The 25,007-nt window shown below is 42.9% G+C and overlaps 1 protein-coding gene across 1 annotated transcript in view; it reads left to right on the forward strand.

Moving 5' to 3' along the window:
• The window catches only part of LOC125455519 (centrosomal protein of 128 kDa), a 475,711-nt gene that overhangs the window by 320,827 nt on the left and 129,877 nt on the right, over positions 1–25,007 (forward strand). The window contains exons 19-20 of the mRNA XM_059648981.1: positions 4,214–4,237; positions 20,822–20,899. Coding sequence (XP_059504964.1) covers positions 4,214–4,237; positions 20,822–20,899 — 102 coding nt within the window. The remainder of the gene's footprint in view (positions 1–4,213; positions 4,238–20,821; positions 20,900–25,007) is intronic.

The following is a 25,007-nucleotide window of genomic DNA, read 5'->3' on the forward strand; positions in this document are numbered from 1 at the left end:
TGTTCATTAATTGGGGCCTCCTTGTACACTTCAACATTGCATGTTTAAATCTGGACAGAAAAGAAATGAGACAAAATAACGCTGCGATTCAAAAGAAAGTGCATTGCAGAAGCCTTTCAGAAACTGATGGAATAGAACACTGAAATAAAATATCTTGTCTGTTGGAGCTTACAAGTTGAAATCTTGTTAATGCAAAGAAATGTTTAATTGAAATAGAGTTTGCACTAGGCATTAAAAAGCTAAGATTAAGGTGCATAAAGTATAAATGCAGCATAATATGGTGAGCTGTGCATCTTTGTCACTCTGTCCCTTCTCCCTGCCCTCTAGGTTCTTCATCTCACCCTCTCAACTACTCCACCTCTGCATTCTGTCTTGCATCTCTCTGCTGTTCAAACCCTCTCCCCTCCCAAACATTCAAATGGACTTTAAAATACTGTCACTGCACTCTGACCCCATTCCATTAAGTGATGTGGCTCTCAGGTTCTATGCATTTATACTGTGATTGAATTCCTGCAGATTATTTTGTTTATGCGTGAAAGAAATTTACTGATTTATTCTACACATCAGTGAGGAAAATATAGAGCCTGCTGCAAGTGGAAGTATTTTATAATAGACCGTGTCCAGAAATGTATTTTCAAAAATTCCACGCTTGTGCTAATTCAGCACTTCAACTATATTAAAGATAACTGTGATAAGCTGTGAAATGCTGATTCTGTTCATACAAACTTACAACCCAGGATAAATTGAGGAGGAAAGTACAATGAAATGCAGGAATTCTGAAAATGGAAGTAACACATAGGAATGTAGTAGATAGGAGCAGGAGTAGGTTATTCGACCCTTCACACAGATCGTAGCCGATTGTGTATCTCTGCATCCCTTTTCCCCACCAGCACCAGATGTTTTTATTACTGGCAAATCTGTCCTTTCTGGCATGAACCTGTTCAGTGAATAAGTTTCCACAGACTTCAGAGGTGTTAGCATGGAGTAGAAAATCAGCTGAAACAAATTAGAGCGTGTGCATAAATGGATATTTGTTGGTTGCCAGGTTTTGATGGGTGGAGTCTTGCAGGGATCTTGCTTGGACCTCTATAAGACCATAAGGCATAGGAGTGGAAGTAAGGCCATTCAGCCCATCGAGCCCACTCTGCCATTTAATCATGGCTGGTGGGCATTTCTTCTCCACTTACCCACACTCTCCCCATAGCCCTTGATTCCTTGTGAGATCAAGAAATTATGAATCTCTGCCTTGAAGACATTTAACGTCCCGGCCTCCACTGCACTCCATGGCAATGAATTCCACAGGCCCACCACTCTCTGGCTGAAGAAATGTCTCCTCATTTCCGTTCTAAATTTACCCCTTCTAATTCTAAGGCTGTGCCCACGGGTCCTAGTCTCCCCGCCAGACGGAACCAACCTCCCAGCATCCACCCTTTCTAAGCCATGCATTATCTTGTATGTTTCTATTAGAGCTCCCCTCAACCTTCTAAACTCTAATGAGTACAATCCCAGGATCCTTAGCCGTTCATCATATGTTAAACCTACCATTCCAGGGATCATCCGTGTGACTCTCCGCTGGGCACGCTCCAGCGCCAGTATGTCCTTCCTGAGGTGTGGGACCCAAAACTGGACACAGTATTCTAAATGGGGCCTGACTAGAGCTTTATAAAGTCTCAGAAGCACATCACTGCTTTTATATTCCAACCCTCTTGAGATAAGACCTCAACTCTTTTACATTTATATCAATGACTTAGATAAGTGGGAAGTATGAAATGAAGGCTGCCATAGCTCCAGAAGACCATAGGCTGCTCTCTTATTCGAGAAATGGCTAACATTGAGTTTAACTTGAGGGCCACCGCAAGGGGCATGGTTGAGACATTAGGGCTTTAGTAGTGATCCTACCCATGTATGAGAATTAATCCTGCATTGCTGGTGTCGCTCTGCATTGTACAATCACAGAACAGACACCCTGAATGTGTTAGCTGCAGAAAATAAAGGCTTGGTACCAAAATTTTCAGATTGCATGAAGTTGGATAAAAACATACCTTATGAAGAGGTTATAGATGGATAGACAGGGTTTCATTAAGCGGCTAGAAACCTGGCAAATGTAGCATTGTTATGATCGCTGCTGATGTTAATACTAACAAACCAAGTTCCAGGGTGAAACTTAGCTTGATAAATGATAAGTGTAACCTTTGTAGTTGGTTACTGTGATGGCTATTCCCCAGAAATATATGTACCAGGCTAGCAATATTCTTTAACTAAAGAGCACAAGTATATTATGAAAAAGCTTTGATATACATGCCACTTTAGAAAGATCTTAACAAAGTTCCAAACTTTATTCCAGTAATATCCTTAACAGTTGCCAGTGAAGTATTATTCCTGCAATAACTCTTTAAATTTCTTAAATAAAAACAGAAATTGCTGGAAATTTGTGCAGTAATTACTGTTTTTGTTTCTGATTTCCAACATCTATAGTTATTTTGTTTATTTCTTTAATTTCTTACTTAATTGGTTCTTTCCAGTTTTTGCTGGCCTGAAGACTTCTTTCCATGCGCAATGTTCTAACCATCTTAAGAACTGATAGCTTGGAAACTTTTTCACAAGCACTCAAAGCTCGGCCACTTAACAAACTAAAATCCGCCTGCTCCTGAACTGCAATTGAAACCGAAATAACAGCATAGAGGCTGGTATCCTGTCACCAAGTCACCCTTTATTTACACTTGGAGAGTCCTCAGTACTGATCTAACTCCCTCAGAGCCAGCTCTGAGTGAACAGCCTGTCCAATATTCCTGTTTATATCTGTCAGTCAGGGCTCCCTGATTAGACCAGATTAACAGCCCCAATCAGGGAACTCATATGATATCATTCTGGCCAACCTCATTACAATCTTTTTCTGAACTGAACTCAAAAAAAAACTAATGGCTCCAGGTCTAGTACCTCTGTATATCATAAAAGTTCAATTTTTTAAATTTTATTTTTTAACTTCACAGGTATGCTGCTCAGCATTTGACTTAAATCACATGCCTTCTTCGAATTGAGGCCTTCAATGTCCTGTTCCAAATGATTTGCTGATCTCCTGAAAAGAAAAGAATGCTTTAATAGAATTGAAATCATTCATTTATTTTATCTCTGCTTTACGATCCAGACACCCAAATCATGATAATATATTACACAGCTTGATTACAGTATCAATCTAATAAATCTCCTTTGAATTGCCGCCAATGAATTTACTTCCTCTCTTAATTTCGACCAAAACTGCACACTGTACTCGAGGTGAGAGCTCGCTAATGCTCCATATAACTTTTACATGATATCCATATATTTACATTCTGTCTTTATCCGGAAGGCCAGATAGCTGGTAAATAGGAGAAAAAAGAAATTCAAAGCCATGTATAACGGTGTTGACTGTTTTCAATTATTTTACTTCCCAGACTTCCCTGCTTTCGTTCAACCATATTAAGGGGCTTGATAATTTTAACCTCCCAGTTCTGCTGAAGGGTTTCTTCTTAGGGAACACTCAGTATTAATTACTCCCACTCCAACTTAATGGGTTTTGAGATGTCTGATAAGTGTAGTGCGAAATCTGCAGACTCTCCAACATGAGGGGTGGGTTGTGCTTGAAGGGTTAGGTAGGTGTGTTGTTTGGAGGTTTGATTGCTTCCTGTGATGGTTCAACTTCGCTTCTGCATGATCCTGGTGAAGGGTCTCAGTGTGTTCCGAACCTTGCTGAATGTGTCTTTTCTTTTCAGTTTGTCACAACCCAGCGTCTCCCTTTAGTCGAGGAGTTTTTTTGACTTCTTTAATTTTAGGACATCTCCAAAAGTTTCCACTTCAATCCTGGGAGTTTGCCATCATGATTGAGTTCTGAGTGAGAAGACTCTAAGTAGAATCTCACAGAATGGAAAGATTTCACGCAGCTTCATGTGTTATCAAATTGCCTGAGATATTTCTCCATAGCCTTGAAATCTCCTCTGACAGTTGCAGTTGAATCTGTTTCTACCACGTCTGGCAAACATTGCTTTCTAGATCATTATAGCTCACTGTACATCTGAAAAGTTAATTTGTCTATTCTCTTCTAAGATGCCGACAGAACTTGTGTGAATTTCCAATCTGTTAATTTTGGTTTGTAAATAATCATCTGACGGATACATGTTGGGGCTTGATGATCATTGGGAGCTTTTTCGCTGATTTGCATTTTTGTTTTTGTTTTCAGGATAGGATTGCAGACTTAGAAAGTGTGAGTATTTCATTTTGACAAATCCTTATGAATGCATATAACTTTTCATTCAGTCTATGTTTAGATTGACTGTTCCATGCACAGTAATTGTGAATAAGCAATTAGGCATAGGCAATAATGGGCCAGGGATGCTTACCTAGATTTCATGAATGAACAAGTAAAAGAACCATGCAATTTAAGGCTATTCATAGAATCATTCAAATTTATAAGTTTACAATGCAACAATTTGAAACTCAGCAAAGCTGGCTGCTAATAGAATATTTTATAAGAGCAGAAATTGGAAGGTGAACTCAATCCAGTATGGTATAGAATGCATCTCTGCACTTTGCAGAATCACACATCACTAATAAAGATCACTTTACCCATTTGTCTCTTTAAAACAAGATACCTAATTAGTCCCGCTGTTCACCTATGACTGTGATTTTCTTTTTCAAGCGTGTATCCAATTCCTTTTTGAGAGTTACCATTGAATCTCTTTCAGCTACCTTTTCAGGCAGTGCACTTCAAAACACCACAATTCACTGAAGTAAAACAAAATCTCATCCTTCCATTCCGTTGATTTTGTTAGTTCCCTAGGATCTGGTATTCTGGTTAGAGACTGGTCCGTGAACAGAAACAGAACCTCTCTTATACTATGAATCAGTAACTGTGGCCAGTATACATTTGATCATTAATTAGCAGTAAATTGTTTACAGTTTAATTGCTATGTAATTGTAAGTAATTGTACTGGTATCATATTGCGTCAAAGGACTGATCTAGGTGTGCAGCTAAATGCAGGTTGTTGAATGTCAGTGGCTGTTGCTTTTGGAATTTTGCAGAAACTTGTAACAGCATGAGTAGTTCTGGATGTCAGTTTGCTCGCTGAGCTGGAAGGTTAATTTTCAGACGTTTCGTCACCATTCTAGGTAACATCATCAGTGAGTAGTGAGCAGTCAGCATGAGTAGTCTTATCTGAAAAAGTCTTATCTGAAGCCATCTGTTTAACTCAGAAGAAAGTGTAATGTGGGGAGAGAGATAATGGGAACTGCAGATGCTGGAGATTCCAAGATAATAAAATGTGAGGCTGGATGAACACAGCAGGCCAAGCAGCATCTCAGGAGCACAAAAGCTGACGTTTCGGGCCTAGACCCTTCATCAGAGAGGGGGATGGGGGGAGGGAACTGGAATAAATAGGGAGAGAGGGGGAGGCGGACCGAAGATGGAGAGTAAAGAAGATAGGTGGAGAGGGTGTAGGTGGGGAGGTAGGGAGGGGATAGGTCAGTCCAGGGAAGACGGACAGGTCAAGGAGGTGGGATGAGGTTAGTAGGTAGCTGGGGGTGCGGCTTGGGGTGGGAGGAAGGGATGGGTGAGAGGAAGAACCGGTTAGGGAGGCAGAGACAGGTTGGACTGGTTTTGGGATGCAGTGGGTGGGGGGGAAGAGCTGGGCTGGTTGTGTGGTGCAGTGGGGGGAGGGGATGAACTGGGCTGGTTGAGGGATGCAGTGGGGGAAGGGGAGATTTTGAAACTGGTGAAGTCCACATTGATACCATATGGCTGCAGGGTTCCCAGGCGGAATATGAGTTGCTGTTCCTGCAACCTTCGGGTGGCATCATTGTGGCAGTGCAGGAGGCCCATGATGGACATGTCATCAAGAGAATGGGAGGGGGAGTGGAAATGGTTTGCGACTGGGAGGTGCAGTCTTTGAATAGGATCGTTCTGTAGAAGACACTGAAAGATCAAGAAATCCCCTTAATTACATTGTAGTTCTTGTCCCAAAACTTTGTCCTTTGTCCTTTGCCCATCATTATTAATTTTAGGAACAGGGGTAGACCACTGAACCTGTCAAGATTGTCCAGTCACTGGCACGGCTGAACTGACCTAATGCTGTACCTTTAGTCCATATAGCAACTGATTGGCATTACCTGCTGTTAGTGGAAGAGAGTTCCAAAAATCTACCACCCTTTGCATGTGGAAGCGCTTCCTGCCATCTCCCCTGAACAGTTCAGCCATAACTTGTAGATTATGCATCTTTGTTCTTGAATCCTCAACAGTTGGAATTAGTTTATCTTCATCTGCTCTGTCTTTTTCTGTTAATATATCAAAAACCTCAATTAAATCACCCCTTAACCTTCCAAACTCTAGTGAAAACACATGTAATTTGTATAATCTATACTCATTGTTTCACTCCTGAAGGGCGGATATCATTCTTGTAAACTTGCCTTTCTCTCATCTTGACAACTTATTGAAGAAATAAGTTATCTGTGCGAGGTTATGTGGCACACTGGGTAGTAAGTGGCCCTGGTTGATCATTTCTTTACAAATGCTGCTTTATAGCACTATCAGTGGCTCCTTCCATTACTTTACTGAATGATCAAAGGTAGATTGATAGGGTGATAATTGATCAGGTTGGATTTGAGATAATGGAGACTGGCTCTCTGATGAAGGGTCTAGGCCCGAAACGTCAGGTTTGTGCTCCTGAGATGCTGCTTGGCCTGCTGTGTTCATCCAGCTTCACACTTTGTTATCAGGTTGTATTTGTCCTGCTTTATTGCCAGAACATTGTCAGATCCCATAAATTTTGCAATGTTTGTTGCCTTCAGCAGTTTCTTGATATCATGTGCTTTGAGTCGAATTGACTGAAGCCTGGCATCTGTGCTTTTGAGGGCGTTTAGAGGAACCTGAGTTGGACCATCCACTAGGTGCACCTAACTGAAGATAGATTCAAGTGCATCTACCTTGCCTTTTGTATTGATGTGCAGTATTTCCTCATCATTGAGGATGGGGATATAGAGTCTTAGATAATGCAGTACAGAAGACGCTCTTCGGTCTATTGAGTCCGCACTGACTTAACTATGAATCCCACTTTCTAGCACTTGGCCAAGAGCCTGGAATGTTATGATATTTCAAGTGCTCATCCAAGTAATTTTAAAGGACGTAAGGTGTGTCACCTCAACTACCCTCGCAGGTAGTGCATTCCAGATTTCCATGACCTTCTGAGAGAAAACCCTTTCCCTCAAATTCCTTCTAGGCACCCGGCCTTTCATCTTAAAATTATAACCCTACGTTAGTGATCCTTCGACTAAGGAAAATAACTGCTTTCTATCCACCCTGTCCATGCCCGTCATGATTGTATACACCTCTGTCAGGTTCCCTCCAAGCCTTCTGTGCTCTAAAGAAAACAAGTTGATCTTATCCAGAGATAACAAGGTGTACAGTCGATGAACACAGCAGGCTAAGCAGCATCAGAGGAGCAGGAAGGCTGACATTTTGGGCCTTGACCCTTCTTCAGGGTCTTCTTCTGAAGTAGGGTCTAGGCCCGAAACGTCAGCCTTCCCGCTCCTCTGATGCCACTTGACCTGCTGTGTTCATCGACTGTACACCTTGTTATCTCAGATTCTCCAGCACCTGCAGTTCTACTATCTCTTGATCTTATCCAGCCTCCCTTCATATCGAAAATGCTGCAACCCAGGCAACATCCTGGTGAATCTCCTCTGCATGTCCTCCAGCGCAATCACATCCTTCCTATTAAGTGATGAACTGCGCATAATAATCCAGTTGTGACCTGCCCAAAATTTTGTACAGATCAAACATAACCTCCTTGCTCTTATTATCTCTTCCATAACTGATAAAAGCAAGTGTCTGGTATGCCTTCTCCACTAAACTATTAAGATGCATTGCACCCCAAGATTCTTGTGTTCCTCTGAGCCTCCTAGTATCCAGCCAATCATTGAATATTCCTTTGCCTTGCTACTTCTTCCGAAGTGTATCATCTCTTTGGGGCGGCACGGCAGCTCAGTGGTTAGCACTGCAGCCTCACAGCACCAGGGATCCGGGTTCGATTCCAGCCTCGGGTAACTGTCTGTGCGGATTTTGCACATTCTCCCTGTGTCTGTGTGGGTTTCCTCCGGGTGCTCTGGTTTCCTCCCACTGTCCAAAGATGTGCAAGCTAGATGGATCGGCCATGCTAAATTGCCCGTAGTGCTCAGGGGTGTGTGGGTTATAGGAGGATGGGTCTGGTTGGGATGCTTCAAGGGGCAGTGTGGACTTGTTGGGCCAAAGGGCCTGTTTCCTCACTGTAGGGAATCTAATCTAATCTCTCAGTTTTCAGGGTTAAATTCCATCTGCCACTGATCTGCCAGTCTGACCAATTTGTTTTACACCCTCTTGTAACCTGAGACCTTCTTGCTCACTGTGAGCCACCTGGCCAATCGATGTGTCATCTGAAAACACACTTAGCATCTCTACCCATGTAGCCTCCTGTCAAACATTCAGCCTTCTACCACCACCCTCTGTATCCTACCACTAAACCAACGTTGGATCTAACTTGCCAAGTTACTCTGGATTCCACATATGGAGCCTGGTAATTGTTTAATTGTCTAGCAGCATTCAAGACTGGATGTGGCAGGAGTGCACAGCTTATTTCTAATCTAGTCCCTTCTTCCCTTTTTTTTCTGAAGAAGGGTCTCAGCACGAAACGTCAACTTTCCTGCACCTCTGATGCTGCTTGGCCTGCTGTGTTCATCCAGCTCTACACCTTGTTACCTCAGATTCTCCAGCATCCGCGGTTCCTACTATCTTAGTTCTAATCTGTTGGTTGTATGATTGCCTCGGCCTCTAAATCAAATGCAGCTTCCACTGTTTACTATGTCAATGGTCCTGTTTTATAGCTTCAGTAATTCGTCTCCTTATTTTTAAGCCTTACTGGTGCTGCTTTTGATATGCCTTCCACCTCTCAATGTTCTTTGTAACAAAGTGTATCACCCCTCATTTCTTCACATTGCACTGCATCACCATTCATATTGCTTGCAAATTTTGTATTATCTGCCAACTTTGAAATTTTACCCTATGTACAAAGGTGATTTCTGTACTTCCAACTTTTCATTGTAACCTTGCCCAGTACTGAGCCATTCTAGGCTGCCTTTGCAATGTCCCTGTTCCCATTCTGCAAGAAGTGGCACAGACTTTTCGTCATATGCACTGGAACTCTTTTCAATCCTTCTGCTTTGTTACTTCTTTCAACAATTTCAAAAGCCATTCTGAACCTATCTCTCAGTGTTTTCAATCAGCACCCCTAATCCGTGAATTATACTTGAGTTAATTTTTATATCTGTGATCTGTCCTGGGAATTTACCATGCTGAACAGATGTTTAGACATGTGAATTAATGCCATTGAGATACTATCCTTTCAGGAACATCATTCACCAATGCAAGGATAACTTTCATATTTGTTCTGGTGATCAAAACCCAGTTTTGTTTCTTTTGCCAACACCCTTGACTCCAGACTGTTCTCACCTTCGCTGGCAGCTTGTTTAGCCTTGTGCCTCCCAATAAGCCAAACCGAAAACAGATCCTTAGTTTAGTATCAGCCAAAATAAAATGTATCCCATTGGGAGTGGGGAGTGTGCAGCAGGATCTGGATGTCCTTGTGCACCAGTTGCTGACAGTAAGTGTGCAGGTGTAGCAAGTGGTAAAGAAGGCAAGTGGTATGTTGGCCTTCATTACGAGAGGTTTCACGTACAGGAGCAGAAATGTCTTGTTGCAGTTATACAGGGCCTTGGTGAGGCTACACTTGGAATATTGTGTGCAGTTTTGGTCTCCTTTTCGAGGAAGGATGCTCTTGCTCTCAAATGAGTACAGTGAAGGTTTGCCAGGCTGATTCCAAGGATGGCAGGACTGACGTATGAGGAGAGATTGACCAGGGTGGGATTGTTTTCACTGGGGTTCAGATGAATGGGGTGATCTCACTGAGACTTATAAAATTCTAACCGAACTAGAAGGATAGATGCAGGGAGAATGTTCCCAGTGGTGGGTTTGTCCAGAACCAGGGGTCACAGTTATGAGGATTCGGGGTAGGCAATTTAGGACAGAAATGAAGAGACATTTCTTCACCCAAAGAGTTGTGAGACTGTGGAATTCATTACCACAGGAAGCAGTTGATACCAGAACACTGAATGTCTTCAAAAGGTGGCTAGATATGGCACTTGGGGTGAGTGGAATCGAATATCGTGGGGAGAAAGCAAGATTAGGCTATTAAGACCACAAGACTTTAAGACATAGGAGTGGAAGTAAGGCCATTCGGCCCATCAAGTCTACTCCGCCATTTAAATCATGGCTGATGGGCATTTCAACCCCACTTCCCTGCACTCTCCCCATAGCCCTTGATTCCTTGTGAGATCAAGAATTTGTCGATCTCTGCCTTGAAGGTATCCATCTATTGATGGCTATTGATCATGATGAACGGCGGAGCAGGCTCGAAGGGCTGAATGACCTCCTCCTGCTTCTGTCTTCTACGTTTCTATGTTCACGCTAGAATCTGTTGAACTCCAGCTCTGCTCTTGGCAACCTCCCTAGCTCCCATTAAGTACTGGACTGAATTGTCCTAAACAATGCTGAGAGGGTTGTTGAAGCAGACTTTGGCTGTGGTTTTGAAATGGGAATTTTTGCCTGTTTAACACAGTGCATCAATGATGAGGTTTGTAAAATTTTGATGTTTTGGTACTGTATCCTTAAGTTAAGGTAAGTGAAAAAGGCCATGACCTGATAAGGTAAGGATGGCAAGGTTATTGATATGCGTGAGGGTGAAAGGCTAGTAGGGTCAGCAAAAATGTGAGGATTGGAGGTTGTATTCAGATCAGCCATGATCTTATTAAGTGGTGTAGCAAGGCCTGTGGGGCTGAATTGCCTAATCCTGCTCCTCATTTTGTACGTTCTGCCTGATTGTAGCCTTGGTGATTTGATTATTATGGGTAAAGGAAGGCTAGATCGTTACATTGAGAAAAAGTCGTAAATAATTCATAAAAGGAGCTGATAAGAACAAGATCTGATTGATTTTTATTGTTGCACGTACTGAGATACAGTGAAAAGTGTCGTTTTGCGTACTTTGCAGGCAGTTCATACCATGCAAAGTACATCAGTGTAGCAGAACAGAGTGTAGAATACAGTGTTATAACTGCAGGGAAGGTGCAGAGAGAGAGGGAGATCAGATTCTCGTTTGAGAGGTCCATTCAAGGGCAGCCTGAATTTATGATGAGTCTCCCAAAGCCCTAAACAGCTGCTGTAGTATGAAGTTGCAAATAAACGTGCTGTAACCTGTCCATTTACTTTTAAGATGAAAGAGACTTGAAGTGTAGACTAACTAATTAGCACATCCACCTAAATACAAGGTTAATGTCTTTCATATCACCAGGTGAAGGGAACTGTGGAAGCCAGTTTTGAAATTAGGTCACAGGTTTCCTTACAAATGAATGAATATCACGGACAGGCACCTGTTCTGTGCCGTCAGCAGGAAAAAGAGGCTTCTTAACTTTGTAAACCACTACAGGTGAAGTCGAAGAAATGCATACTGCAGTCAACTTCCAGAAGATTTGTTGTGCATGATTGAGGGAAGGAGAATCACTGCGCCAGATTTTACTGCTGGAGGTGCATTTTAGAAACTCTTTAAAAACAAAAGAAAGTGTCTGAAAGATAGTCACCGGAGGCTATTGTGGATGGTTTGCTCTAGGGAATTTAATTTTGTGGGGAACATGCTGAGTGATTGATGTAAAAGAGGGAATTCCTCTGTTACTTAAAGTTTAAGTTGCCTACAAAAAAGAAAACATGTTTCATCAATATAATAAAATGTGAGGCTGGATGAACACAGCAGGCCAAGCAGCATCTCAGGAGCACAAAAGCTGACGTTTCGGGCCTAGACCCTTCATCAGAGCTCTCTGATGAAGGGTCTAGGCCCGAAACGTCAGCTTTTGTGCTCCTGAGATGCTGCTTGGCCTGCTGTGTTCATCCAGCCTCACATTTTATTATCTTGGAATCTCCAGCATCTGCAGTTCCCATTATCTCTGACACATGTTTCATCAATGGTGAAATTGTTGGCTGCTGTAAGTGTTTGAAACTTAAATTCCTGTGTCATTCCTTCAGCTGATATTTGGGCGTTTGAATTTCTGTACAGGTTATTGACTTCTTTAGAAATTGAAACAACATTCCACTAAGTTATTCTGTCTTTTCAGCAGCCTCCCAGGTTCACATTTTTAAGAACCTTCACAGGCTACAGTTGCTCCTTCCGGTGGTACAGTGCAAAATTCCTGGTGTTGTCACATACATTTTAAATTCCACGGCGTCTCAATAAGCAATAATGGGGACAGATATGATCATCACAACTGGCTCAGCATTTCATGCTTGGACATGCATGGGCCCCAGCTATGCCTGCCTCGTTGTAGGTTACGTGGAACAGTCCCTCTTCCGCACCTACGCAGGCCCCAAACCCCACCTCTTCCTCCGTTACATTGATGACTGTATCGGCGCCGCCTCTTGCTCCCCAGAGGTGCTCGAACAGTTCATCCACTTCACCAACACCTTCCACCCCAACCTCAAGTTCACCTGGGCCATCTCCAGCACATCCCTCACCTTCCTGGACCTCTCAGTCTCCATCTGAGGCAACTAGCTTGTAACTGATGTCCATTTCAAGCCCACCAACTCCCACAGCTACCTAGAATACACCTCCTCCCACCCACCCTCCTGCAAAAATTCCATCCCCTATTCCCAATTCCTCCGCATCTGCTCCCACGATGAGGCATTTCATTCCCACACATCCCAGATGTCCAAGTTCTTCAAGGACCGCAACTTGCCCCCGACAGTGGTCGAGAACGCCCTTGACCGCGTCTCCCGCATTTCCCGCAACACATACCTCACACCCCGCCCCTGCCACAACCGCCCCAAGAGGATCCCCCTCGTTCTCACATATCACCCCACCAACCTCCGGATACAACGCATCATCCTCCGACACTTCCGCCATCTACAATCCGACCCCACCACCCAAGACATTTTTCCATCCCCACCCTTGTCTGCTTTCCGGAGAGACCACTCTCTCCGTGACTCCCTTGTTCGCTCCACACTGTCCTCCAACCCCACCACACCCGGCACCTTCCCCTGCAACCGCAGGAAATGCTACACTTGCCCCCACACCTCCTCCCTCACCCGTATCCCAGGCCCCAAGATGACTTTCCATATTAAACAGACGTTTACCTGCACATCTGCCAATGTGGTATACTGTATCCATTGTACCCAGTGTGGCTTTCTCTACATTGGGGAAACCAAGCGGAGGCTTGGGGACCACTTTGCAGAACACCTCCACTCGGTTCGCAACAAACAACTGCACCTCCCAGTCGCGAACCATTTCCACTCTCCCTCCCATTCTTTAGATGACATGTCCATCATGGGCCTCCTGCAGTGCCACAATGATGCCACCCGAAGGTTGCAGGAACAGCAACTCATATTCCGCTTGGGAACCCTGCAGCCCAATAGTATCAATGTGGACTTCACCAGCTTCAAAATCTCCCCTTCCCCACTGCATCCCTAAACCAGCCCAGTTCGTCCCCTCCCCCCACTGCATCACACAACCAGCCCAGCTCATCCCCTCCCCCCACTGCATCCCAAAACCAGCCCAGCCTGTCTCTGCCTCCCTAACCTGTTCTTCCTCTCATCCATCCCTTCCTCCCACCTCAAGCCGCACCTCCATTTCCTACCTCCTAACCTCATCCCACCTCCTTGACCTGTCTGACTTCCCTGGACTGACCTATCCCCTCCCTACCTCCCCACCTATACTCTCCTCTCTACCTATCTTCTTTTCTGTCCACCTTCGGTCCGCCTCCCCCTCTCTCCCTATTGATTCCAGAACCCTCTCCCCATCCCCCTCTCTGCTGAAGGGTCTAGGTCCGAAACGTCAGCCTTTGTGCTCCTGAGATGCTGCTTGGCCTGCTGTGTTCTTCCAGCTTCACACTTTATTATCTCCTTTCAAACAAGTTGGTTTCATTCAATCTGGTTTTTTTTTATAATCGAGTATAACTGACCTTGAATAGCTTCAGTAGGCAGAAAGTTTCCATGCAAACCTGATGATACTAGCACCCTGTGCATTGTTTCTTTTCATCAACATTTTTGTGTGCTGTCAGTTTTCACTCATCTTTTTATTTCTGTTTATATATAAGCTTTGGAATTGTATATTCTACTTGTAAGTAATTTCTGAGAACCTGGGAGTCAGTTGGAATAGCTTGATTTCAATAATGTTAGATGAGGATTAGGATGTTCCTTGTAGACATTTTTGTTTGAATTGTATATGAGGTGATAGCAGAGTCGCGGTAATTTCATTGGAGCCGTGGGTTCAAATTTCACCAATGTGGCTGGTGGAATTTGAATTCAAACAATCAAAAATCTAGAAACGGAATTTGCTGGCAAAGCTCAGCAGGTCTGGCAGCATCTGCAAAGGGAAATTGGACTTATCATTTCTAGTCCAGTGACCCTTCCTCAGAACACTCTCCATACAGACACGGCCTGACCCACGAAGTGGTTCTGCTATTTTCTATTTTTATCTATGGTTTTCTATTGCTGTAGTGTCTTGCCTGTGATACAGTATTCTTCAGCCTGTTCTGGTCATGACAAGACTATGAGCACGATTCCCCAATTCATTGTGATTCGAGCTGGAATGCCCCAAACTGTGACAACAAGGTGTAGAGCTGGATGAACACAGCAGGCCAAGCAGTGTCAGAGCGGCAGGAAAGCTGATATTTCGGGTCTGGACCCTTCTTGAGAAATTCTGAAGTTCTGAATTCAGAAATTCCAGAACGTCAGCTTTCCTGCTCTTATGATGCTGTTTGACTTGGTGTGTTCGTCCAGCTCTACACCTCATTATCTGAGATTCTCTCGCATCAGCAGTTCCCACTATCTCTATCCCAAACTGTTATGCTTTTGGGTGAGAAGGAATAAACTGGCTTCACTTCCTTATTCACTTAACCCCTTGATTGGTTGCAACAAGGTTCATTTAGAAAGGATCCCTTTCCTTGTGGATACTTTTCTCCCGTGCTGCGTGAGCTTATATTTTAGCCATGCTTTCTTGAGTTAACAAAGAGCGAGTTAATTAATTACTAAATGCAAGAAAAATAGGTAACACATGCACACAGATTAAAAATAAGAGGTAAATTCAAAAAGACAAATGTATTTAATAAAAATATATATCTGAATATTCATAGCGAGTAGTTAGTGAACATTATAGCAGTTTCAGTGGAGCAGTTCTGATTTCTTTCAGACATGATTTATTTTCAGCATTCAGGTTGAGAGAGAGTTTTTTTTTGTCCTGTTTCCTTTTGTGTGGCTTACAGTGTTGGAATGAGAGAGAGTCATTGTTTACCCACAATGTAAAAGTGACTAGGAGGTAAAAGCAAAGTGCTGCAGAAACCCAGCAAGTCTGGCCTTGTCTGTTGAGAGAGAAGCAGAGTTAAAATTTTGAGTTGGACATGACATTTCTGTAGAACTGACTAGAGAATATTTCTTTGAATATGACCTTCATAACATGCTACAGCTTGAAGTTAAGCTGATATATGCAAGAATGTTAACCATAAAATCCCTACAGTGTGGAAACAGGCCCTTCGGCCCAACAAGTCCGCACCGAACCTCCGTGCATCCCACCCGGACCCATCCCCCTATAACCCACCTACACATCCCTGAACACTACGGCCAATTTAGCATGGCCAACCCACCTAACCTGCACATCTTTGGACTGTGAGAGGAAACCAGAGCATTCAGAGGAAACCCACATAGACATGGGGAGAATGTGCAAACTCCACACAGGCAGTCACCTGAGGCTAAAATCGAACCTGGGTCCCTACTGTTGTGAGGCAGCAGTGCTAACCACTGTGTCACCGTGCCGCCCTAAAACCAGACTTTCTGAGGCTCAACACTCACCTGACCAGGAAAACGGTTGCATCCAGATTTGAACTCTGATCACAGCGTTCAGAAACCAGTGTGCTCACCATTATACCACGTCATCAGAGCTCAGTCTTCGGACTGTGGGAGGAAACCCACACAGACACGGGGATAATATGGAAATTCCACACAGTCACCCGATGGTGGAATCGAGCCACTGTGCCACCCCAAGAGGAAGCATAGATTGTTCCAGTAGAGTTCGATTCCCTGCAGTGTGGAAACAGGCCCTTCGGTCCAACAAATCCACACCACCCCTTGAAGCATCCCACCCAGACCCATCCCTCTATAACCCACACACCCCTGAACACTACGGGCAATTTAGCATGGCCAATCCACCCAGCCTGCACATCTTTGGACTGTGGGAGGAAACCAGAGCACTCGGAAGAAACCCACGCAGACACGGGGAGAATGTGCAAACTCCACATAGACAGTCGCCTGAGACTGGAATCGATCCTGGGACCCTGGTGCTGTGAGGCTGCAGTGCTAACCACTGAGCCACCGTGCTGCCAGTTCAGTTCAAACTGAATTTTCAACCCCTATTCACAGGAAAAGGTGCAAGATGTGTCTGCAGTTTGGGAAATAATCCAAGCCGGGTGGCATACTGTTGACTAGGGGTTATCAGCCCTTCATCATCTTTGTGTTCACAAGATATCACAGAGTAGTCTGTTTTGACTTGTCTATCTGCCCCTGCCTCCCTTCGAAGGGCTCTTGTTTAAAGTTCCCTCAGCTTCCGAAGGTGTGATATTCCACATGACTATGAATCTTTCTAGTGCTGTCTCTCCCTCTCTCAAGAAACTCATTTAATTTACAACAGCTGCCATTTTTGGTTATATGAGCCCGCTCTTTTCCGAAAAAACATATTTTGGAATTGCATTGCTTAGGAGCGCTGATCCATGGTCATGACATTCTTCAACTAATTTCTGATTCATAGCATGTTCAGTGAACTGATGAAGTTAAGAGGTTTAATGAGCTTTTTATTCAATGTAATGTACCTAGATATATTGTGCTAGGTCGTATTTACAGTACAGAAACAGGCCATTTGGCCCAAAAGGTTTGGGGCAGTTGTTTACTCTCCACATCAGCCTTTCATATGTTTTTAATTTAACCTTTAAACATTATTTCACATCTTTCCCTCCTGTTTATTTACCTTCCCCTAAATCACATCCATACTACTTACCTTAATTGGTGGTGAGTTCCACATTTAACCTACTCTTTCAGTAAAGAGGTTTGTCCTGAACTTTAATTTGAATTATTAATAAACACCTTATTTTGATGGCCTCTAGCTCTGTCTTGCCTGCAAATGGAAATTTGTCTAGGCTATCAAATACGTACCATGAGGTTAAAAAAAAAATCCCCTCTCAGTTCATCTAACAATTTTCACTTTCCTAGAGAAAACAACCCAAGCCTGTTCAATCTTTCCTGATGGTTGTAATCTTTTACTATAGTCCCATTCTAGTAAGTCATTTTCACATTTTCTCCAGTGCCCCTAAATCCTTTGCATAACTTTCAGGCTTGACATGTTCAAAATATTGTCTAACCAGGATTCTGTGTAGGTTTAACATACTGCTTTTTAGTTATGTCCCTTGAGAAATGAACGCCAGTACTTTGTTTGCTATCTTAGCTTTTTTTATGGCCTTATTAACCTGGTTTTATGTTCTCATCAGAGTACTGAGAGCTGGCACACTTTCCGTTTCAGAAACCCTAACAGGATCGAGCGAGGTCAGGTACGATGCGATTAGATCCTTGGTAAATCTTTCATCCTTTGCCTTGGCAAGGACAGCTTTTCTGTTTTGTGAATTTAGAAGCCCAGTTTGTATTTAGACATAGTGTATTTACGACCTAAAAAGCCAGTCTCTGTGTAGAGCAATGATGATGTTAATCTTGAAATTGCAATTGCACAACTAGTTATAATTCTTTGGCCAAAGTATCACATCAGCAGCGGCAAATTTTATTTTCATGACATTTGGGATTCAGCTTGCAGACATTTTGCCATATTCTGCAGATACAGGTCAGAAAGGCCTGAGTTTGGTTCATTAGTTAGTCAACTTGTACTGTATATAATTGTGCATCAGCCCATGTGAGCTGATAAAAAATAGGTTCACTGCCTGTTTCTTTCTGCTATGACCATAGATTGAAAATGTTAGCGTATGGATAGGATTTGTTAGAGTGAGGGTTAGGTGTGTGTGTTGTGGATAGAGGAGCTGTGGAGGTTGTTTATCTGCTGACGCGAGCTCACAAATTAGGCTAATGGCAAGATCGATAGAGATGCAGTTGCAAATAATTGGGGAATATTCAAGAATACATAAAATAGATAACTTTTAACAAGAAAGATAAATTCCATTTGGTGACTGACTTAAAACTAATGTCAAACCTTAACAAAAAGAATATATGATTGTGCAGAGATGGGAGGTAGGTCAAAAAATTAGACAAAATATATTTTAAAAAAGCAACAGTTACTAAATGAACAATAACAAAGGAAACATCAGAGCATGTGGGAAAGCTAGCTAGAAATATAAGAAGAGCTATGAAGAGTTTCAATAGATGTCTTAAAAAGAAATGTGTTAACAAAGTGAGTAACCTATAGAAAATTAGCCCAGTGAATTTAAAATAGAAAATAAAGAGTTGGCAGATAAAAGGTGTTTTGCTTCAGGGTACAAGTAATATCCCAGAAGTAGCAGTTAACCAGGAAATGGAAAGGAGGAGCTCAAATTACAATCACCAGGGAAGTGATACTGAGCAATTTTTAAAAAAATTCATTCATGACTATGAATTGTGAGGACATTGCTGGCTAGTCCAGCATTTATTGTCCATTCCTAATGTGATAGGGCAGTTAAGAATCAACCACAATGCTGTGGTTGTAGGCCAGACCAGGTAAAGATGGCAGTTTCCTTCCATAAAAAGCTTTAGTGAACCAGATGGGATTTTCCTGACAATCAGCAATGGTTTCATGGTCGTCATTAGACTATTAATTCCAGATATTTATTAGATTCAAATGCCACCATCTGCCAAGGCAAGATTCAAATCCAAGATATTACCCGAGTGGCTAGATTAACAGTCCACAGATAATACCACTAGGCCATTGCCTTCCCACTCAGGTTTTGGAGCTGAGGGCTGGCAAGTCCTTGGGTCTTAAAAGAAGTGATTAGTGAGGCAGTTGATGCATTGTTTTTAAATTTCCAAAATTCTCTAAATTCAGGGCAGGTTCCATTAGATTGAGAAATAGTGAGTGTTAGCTCCTTTATTCCAAAGGGGAGGAAGACTGAAAGCAGGAAAAAAAACATTCTGTCTAAAAAGTAAGAGATTGCAGTACTCTGAGATGCAGAGGCATTGGGCAATTCAATTGCATGAATTTCAAAATGTTAGTCTGCAGGCATAGCAAGTAATTTGGAAAGCTCACGGAATGTTATTGTTTACAGTGGAAGAAATTGAGAACAAAAGTAAGAATTTTATGCTTTAGATATGCAGGACATTTGCGTATAATACTGATCTCCTTGTTTCATGAAATATGTGAACATGTTGTAAGCAGTTCAGAGAAAGTTTGCTCAGCTAATACCTGGATTGAGCAGATTATTTAATAATTAAAGGTTAGATGCGCTAGGCTTGTATTGGCTGGGGTGCAAAAGAGTAAGGGGTGACTTGATTAAAATATAGTGGGAATTTGAGAGGGTGGATAGGGAAAAGACGTTTCTTCTTGTAGGGGAATCTAGTACCGGGGAGGAGGGTCACTGAAGATAATGGTTTACCTCTTTAAAGCAGAGATTAGACTTCTTTTCATTTGGAAGGTTGTGGTCTTTGGAGCTTGCTTTCTCATCAGACAGTGGAAGCAGAGTCTTTGAATATTTTTAAGGGAGAAGTAGATAAATGTTTAATCAGCAAGGGCAAGAAATGTTATCAGTGGTAGATGTGAATGTGGAGTCATGGGGCAGCACGGTGGCTCAGTGGTTAGCACTGCAGCCTCACAGCGTCAGGGACCCGGGTTCGATTCCAGCCTCGGGCAACTGTCTGTGTGGAGTTTGCACATTCTCCCCGTGTCTGCGTGGGTTTCCTCCAGGTGCTCCGGTTTCCTCCCACAGTCCAAGGATGTGCACACTAGGTGGGTTGGCCATGCTAAATTGCCCATAGTGTTCAGGAGTGTGTGGGTTTTTGGGGGATGGGTCTATGTGGGATGCTTCAAGGGGTGGTGTGGATTTGTTGGGTCGAAGGGCCTGTTTCCACACTGTCGGTAATCTAATCTAAACCAGCAATTATTGAATGATGGGGTAGGATCGAGGGGCTGAGTGCCCTTCTTCCTGCTCCCAACTTATCTACCTTTGATTCACTCCTAAATGTTTCTCTGGCACATGCAACCTGAATTGATACCTGAACAATTGGTAAGAAACCAGAGAATGGCCACGGTACCTTTGTCCAGCCTGAACCAATACCTTCTGGAAAGGAGTGAGATGAAGAGGGAAGACAAGTGTAAATTATTTGCAATGTAATCCCTGTAACCTTTCTCCATCCTGACCCCTACCACAGCTTTGCACCTTTGCTCCTCAAAACAGAAATGTGTTGCAAAACAAATGTTAATTTGCACAAATACGAGTGTATTTTACAAGACAGAATGCTTGTGGAAGGTTTAACACTTGACATCTCTTTCAGCGTAAACAAAAGAAAGCACTGAACCATGCGCTCTTCTGGAGGAGAATACTGACTCGTTTGTTGCTACTAATGAACAAGTTGGCTTGTGAGCTCTATTGTTAAGGAGAATTTTGACCTTGTGTACTGTTAATGAGAGAGTTCACCCACTTGTACTCTTACTGCATTGATGTTCGTTTATGTAGAGAGAGAGTTTAACATGTTTTAACTTTGTTTTGAATTTAGAGCACACGGATGGCTTTGGACCATCTTGAATCAGTGCCAGAGAGGTTGAGTATCCTAGATGGCATCCAGGATTTGGAGGTAAGGACATTGATTGTTTTAATTGCCCAGTTTCATAATATGAAAATGTGGAAGCATTTAGTTGAAAATCTATGACATTTTTGTGGTGACATTGTAAAGCCTAAAGCACTTAATCTCTGACTGTGGTAGGTTGGAGACTGATTTTGAAACTGTTTGGTACTCCTTTATCTCAGACATAATCTCTTTATATGTAAATATTGTGTTACAATCTCTAGGACAAGAATGTTGGAGCTCTTTACTGAATCTGTACCTGGGATACTAACGTTGCTCGTGAAGGTGAAGTATTAGTTTGTGGAGTACAACTTAATCTGTATCAAAATTTGCCAAGGTTGTGTCCTTTAATCAGACCTCCCTTTAATGGGAATGACTACAAAAGGGAAATTTAGAATGACGTTGCGTGGATTAACAGAGAAATATTTTGACAAATTATAACCAGAAATAGAAGCAGAAATTATCAGAAGCACATTGGAAGCAGTTCAGTATCTAAACAGCAGCACATGGGAGTAATATTGTACACAGGGAGGAATGAAAAATATAGCTCCAGCTGATAGATCTGACATTCTCTGTTTGAAATTCAGCTCCATTGAGTCCACTGAAGCTGAATAACAGTTGTGTTATATAACTGGCCACCAATATGATGCCACTTGTTTTCACCCTGCCTGGCTGCAATTTCATACCTTATGACTATCACCTTGGATAGGCCATTGAAGTTCTTTGAGGGCAGGTTGGGTTCTTACCACACAGCACAGTATTGCACAAGGAGAATATTGACCAGAAGGTTGGTCTTTCTGATTTCTGTCTCCCCAACTCATCTCTTTTGAAGGCACTGACTCTCAGAACAATAGAGTTCCGTGGGAGGGCGAAGCCCTCTGACATTTTCCAAGGTGACCCTTCTAAGTGTGCTGCAGAAACGTGTGAACAGCTGCATTTCTTGCATCTTTTCTTTTGCACCACAAGATCATTGGTGCCCTGGAAGAAGGTTGCTGTCTGCTCAACACTGTTTTCTTGGGAATCACCCACATGCCAGCACTGATGACCGTGCATTTCAGAACATAATGCAAGTGATGATTTTATTTTGAACTTTGAGCTGGTTGTGTATCACAGGAGCACAATGCATTCAGTCGGTTTGAACCTTCATGTGCATTGCATTCCTTGAGAAGGCAGTTGTTCCTTTATTGCCGTTAAGTGTGACCTAGCTGCCTTTCATTGTTTGTTCAGTATACTTTGACTACAGTCACTGCACCTCATAGTAATTGATTGTTTGTGAAGTGCTTTAGAGATTTCTGAATGATATATAGTACAATATAATGCAAGTACTTCTTTTCAGAGATATTTCAATGTTGACAGATAATCCACTTGAAGCTGATGGGTATTTTGATGGTTTCTACTGTTTCCAGTTTACAGTACAGCCACTTTTCTACCTTTGTGGTTCCATTTGAACTCCACAAAAGCATTGAAAACATCAAACCTTGGGAGGGATTTTTCCAGTTTGGTGGGAGGGAAGCACAAGAGGGCTAGGAAGATTGTCAGGTCAATATCCTAAAGTCTTCCTTCCTCCCTCCAGCTTTTCAGTCAAATCAGTGAATGCAGATAATTAAAGCAATTAAAATGGACAGACAGATCAGAAGTTGGCAACTTGGAAAGTTGGAGAAGCCAAGCTTTTTCATTCTTGCATGGGATGTGGGCTAGCCTGTATTTGTTGCCCATCCCTAATTGCCTTTGAAGATTTTTGGGTCATTTCGTTGCACATTCAAGAGCCAGCCACCTTCCTGTGGGTCACATGTGTGCCAGACTAGGTTAAGCATAGCAAATTTCCAAACCTAAAGGATATTAATGAACCAGATGGATTTTTGCAATGGTTAATGATCATTGTCGTAGTCACCATTGACACTGGCTGTATATTTGAGACTGAATTAATTATAGAACATAGAACATTATAGCACAGTACAGGCCCTTCGGCCCTCGATGTTGTGCTGACCTGTCATACCGATCTGAAGCCCATCTAACCTACACTATTCCATGTGCGTCCATATGCTTATCCAATGACGACTTAAATGTACCTAAAGTTGGCGAATCTACTACCGTTGCAGGCAAAGCTTTCCATTCCCTTCCTACTCTCTGAGTAAAGAAGCTACCTCTGACATCTGTCCTATATCTTTCACTCTTCAATTTAAAGCTATGCCCCCTCATGCTCGCCGTCACCATCCTAGGAAAAAGGCTCTCCCTATCCAACCTATCTAACCCTCTGATTATTTTATATGTTTCAATTAAGTCACCTCTCAACCTTCTTCTCTCTAATGAAAACAGCCTCAAGTCCCTTAGCCTTTCCTCGTAAGACTTTCTCTCCATACCAGGCAACATCCTAGTAAATCTCCTCTGCACCCTTTCCAAAGCTTCCACATCCTTCTTATAATGCGGTGACCAGAACTGTACGCAATACTCCAAGTGCGGCCGCACCAGAGTTTTGTACAGCTGCAACGTAACGTCTTGGTTCTGGAACTCGATCCCACTATTAATAAAAGCTAAAACACTGTTTGCCTTCTTAACAGCCCTGTCAACCTGGGTGGCAACTTTCAAGGATCTGTGTACATGGACACTGAGATCTCTCTGCTCATCGACACTACTAAGAATCTTACCATTAGCCCTGTACTTTGCCTTCTGGTTATTCCTACCAAAGTACATCACCTCACACTTGTCTGCATTAAACTCCACTTGCCACCTCTCAGCCCAGCTCTGCAGCTTGTCTATGTCTCTCTGCAACCTACAGCATCCTTCGTCACTATCCACGACTCCACCGACCTTAGTGTCGTCTGCAAATTTACTGACCCATCCTTCTACACTCTCATCCAGGCCATTTATAAAAATGACAAACAGCAGTGGACCCAACACCGACCCTTGCGGTACACCAGTAGTAACTGGTCTCCAGGATGAACATTTCCCTTCAACTACCACCCTCTGTCTTCTTTCAGCAAGCCAATTTCCGATCCAAACTGCTATATCTCCCACAATTCCATTCCTCTGCATTTTGTACAATAGCCTATTGTGGGGAACCTTATCGAACGCCTTGCTGAAATCCATATACACCACATCAACCGGTTTACTGTCATCTACATGTTTGGTCACCTTCTCAAAGAACTCAATAAGGTTTGTGAGGGACGACCTTCCCTTCACAAAACCGTGCTGACTATCCCTAATCAATTTATTCTTTTCTAGATGATTACAAATCCTATCCCTTATAACCTTTTCCAACACTTTACCAACAACTGAGGTAAGGCTCACTGTTCTATAATTACCAGGCTTGTCTCTACTCCCCTTCTTGAAAAGGGGAACCACATTTGCTATCCTCCAGTCGTCTGGCACTATTCCTGTAGACAATGACGAGTTAAAGATCAATGCCAAAGGCTCGGCAATCTCCTCCCTGGCTTCCCAGAGGATCTGAGGATAAATCCCATCCGGCCCAGGGGACTTATCTATCTTCACCCTCTGTAGGATTTCTAATACCTCTTCCTTGTGGACCTCAATCCCACCTAGTCTAGTAGCCTGCATCTCAGTATTCTCCTCGACAACATTGTCGTTTTCTAGAGTGAATACTGTTGAAAAATATTCATTTAGTGCTTCCCCTATCTCATCTGATTGCACACACAACTTCCCACTACTATCCTTGATTGGCCCTAATCTTACTTTCGTCATTCTTTTATTCCTTAAATAACTATAGAAAGCCTTAGGGTTTACCCTGATCCTATCCGCCAACAACTTCTCATGTCTCCTCCTGTCTCTTCTGAGCTCTCTCTTTAGCTCTTACCTGGCTAACCCGTAGCCCTCAAGTGCCCTAACTGAGCCTTCACATCTCATCCTAACATAAGCCTTCTTCTTCCTCTTGACCAGAAATTCCACCTCCTTTGTAAACCCCGGCTCCCGCACCCTACAGCTTCCTCCCTGCCTGACAGGTACATACTTATCTAGGACACACAGGAGCTTTTCCTTGAATAAGCTCCACATTTCTAATGTGACCATCCCCTGCAGTTTCCTTCCCCATCCTATGGTCCCTAAATCTTGCCTAATCTCATCGTAATTGCCTTTCCCCCAGCTATAACTCTTGCCCAGTGGT

This window comes from Stegostoma tigrinum, chromosome 10 (genome assembly GCF_030684315.1).
Source record: "Stegostoma tigrinum isolate sSteTig4 chromosome 10, sSteTig4.hap1, whole genome shotgun sequence".
Classification (NCBI taxonomy): Eukaryota; Metazoa; Chordata; class Chondrichthyes; order Orectolobiformes; family Stegostomatidae; genus Stegostoma; species Stegostoma tigrinum.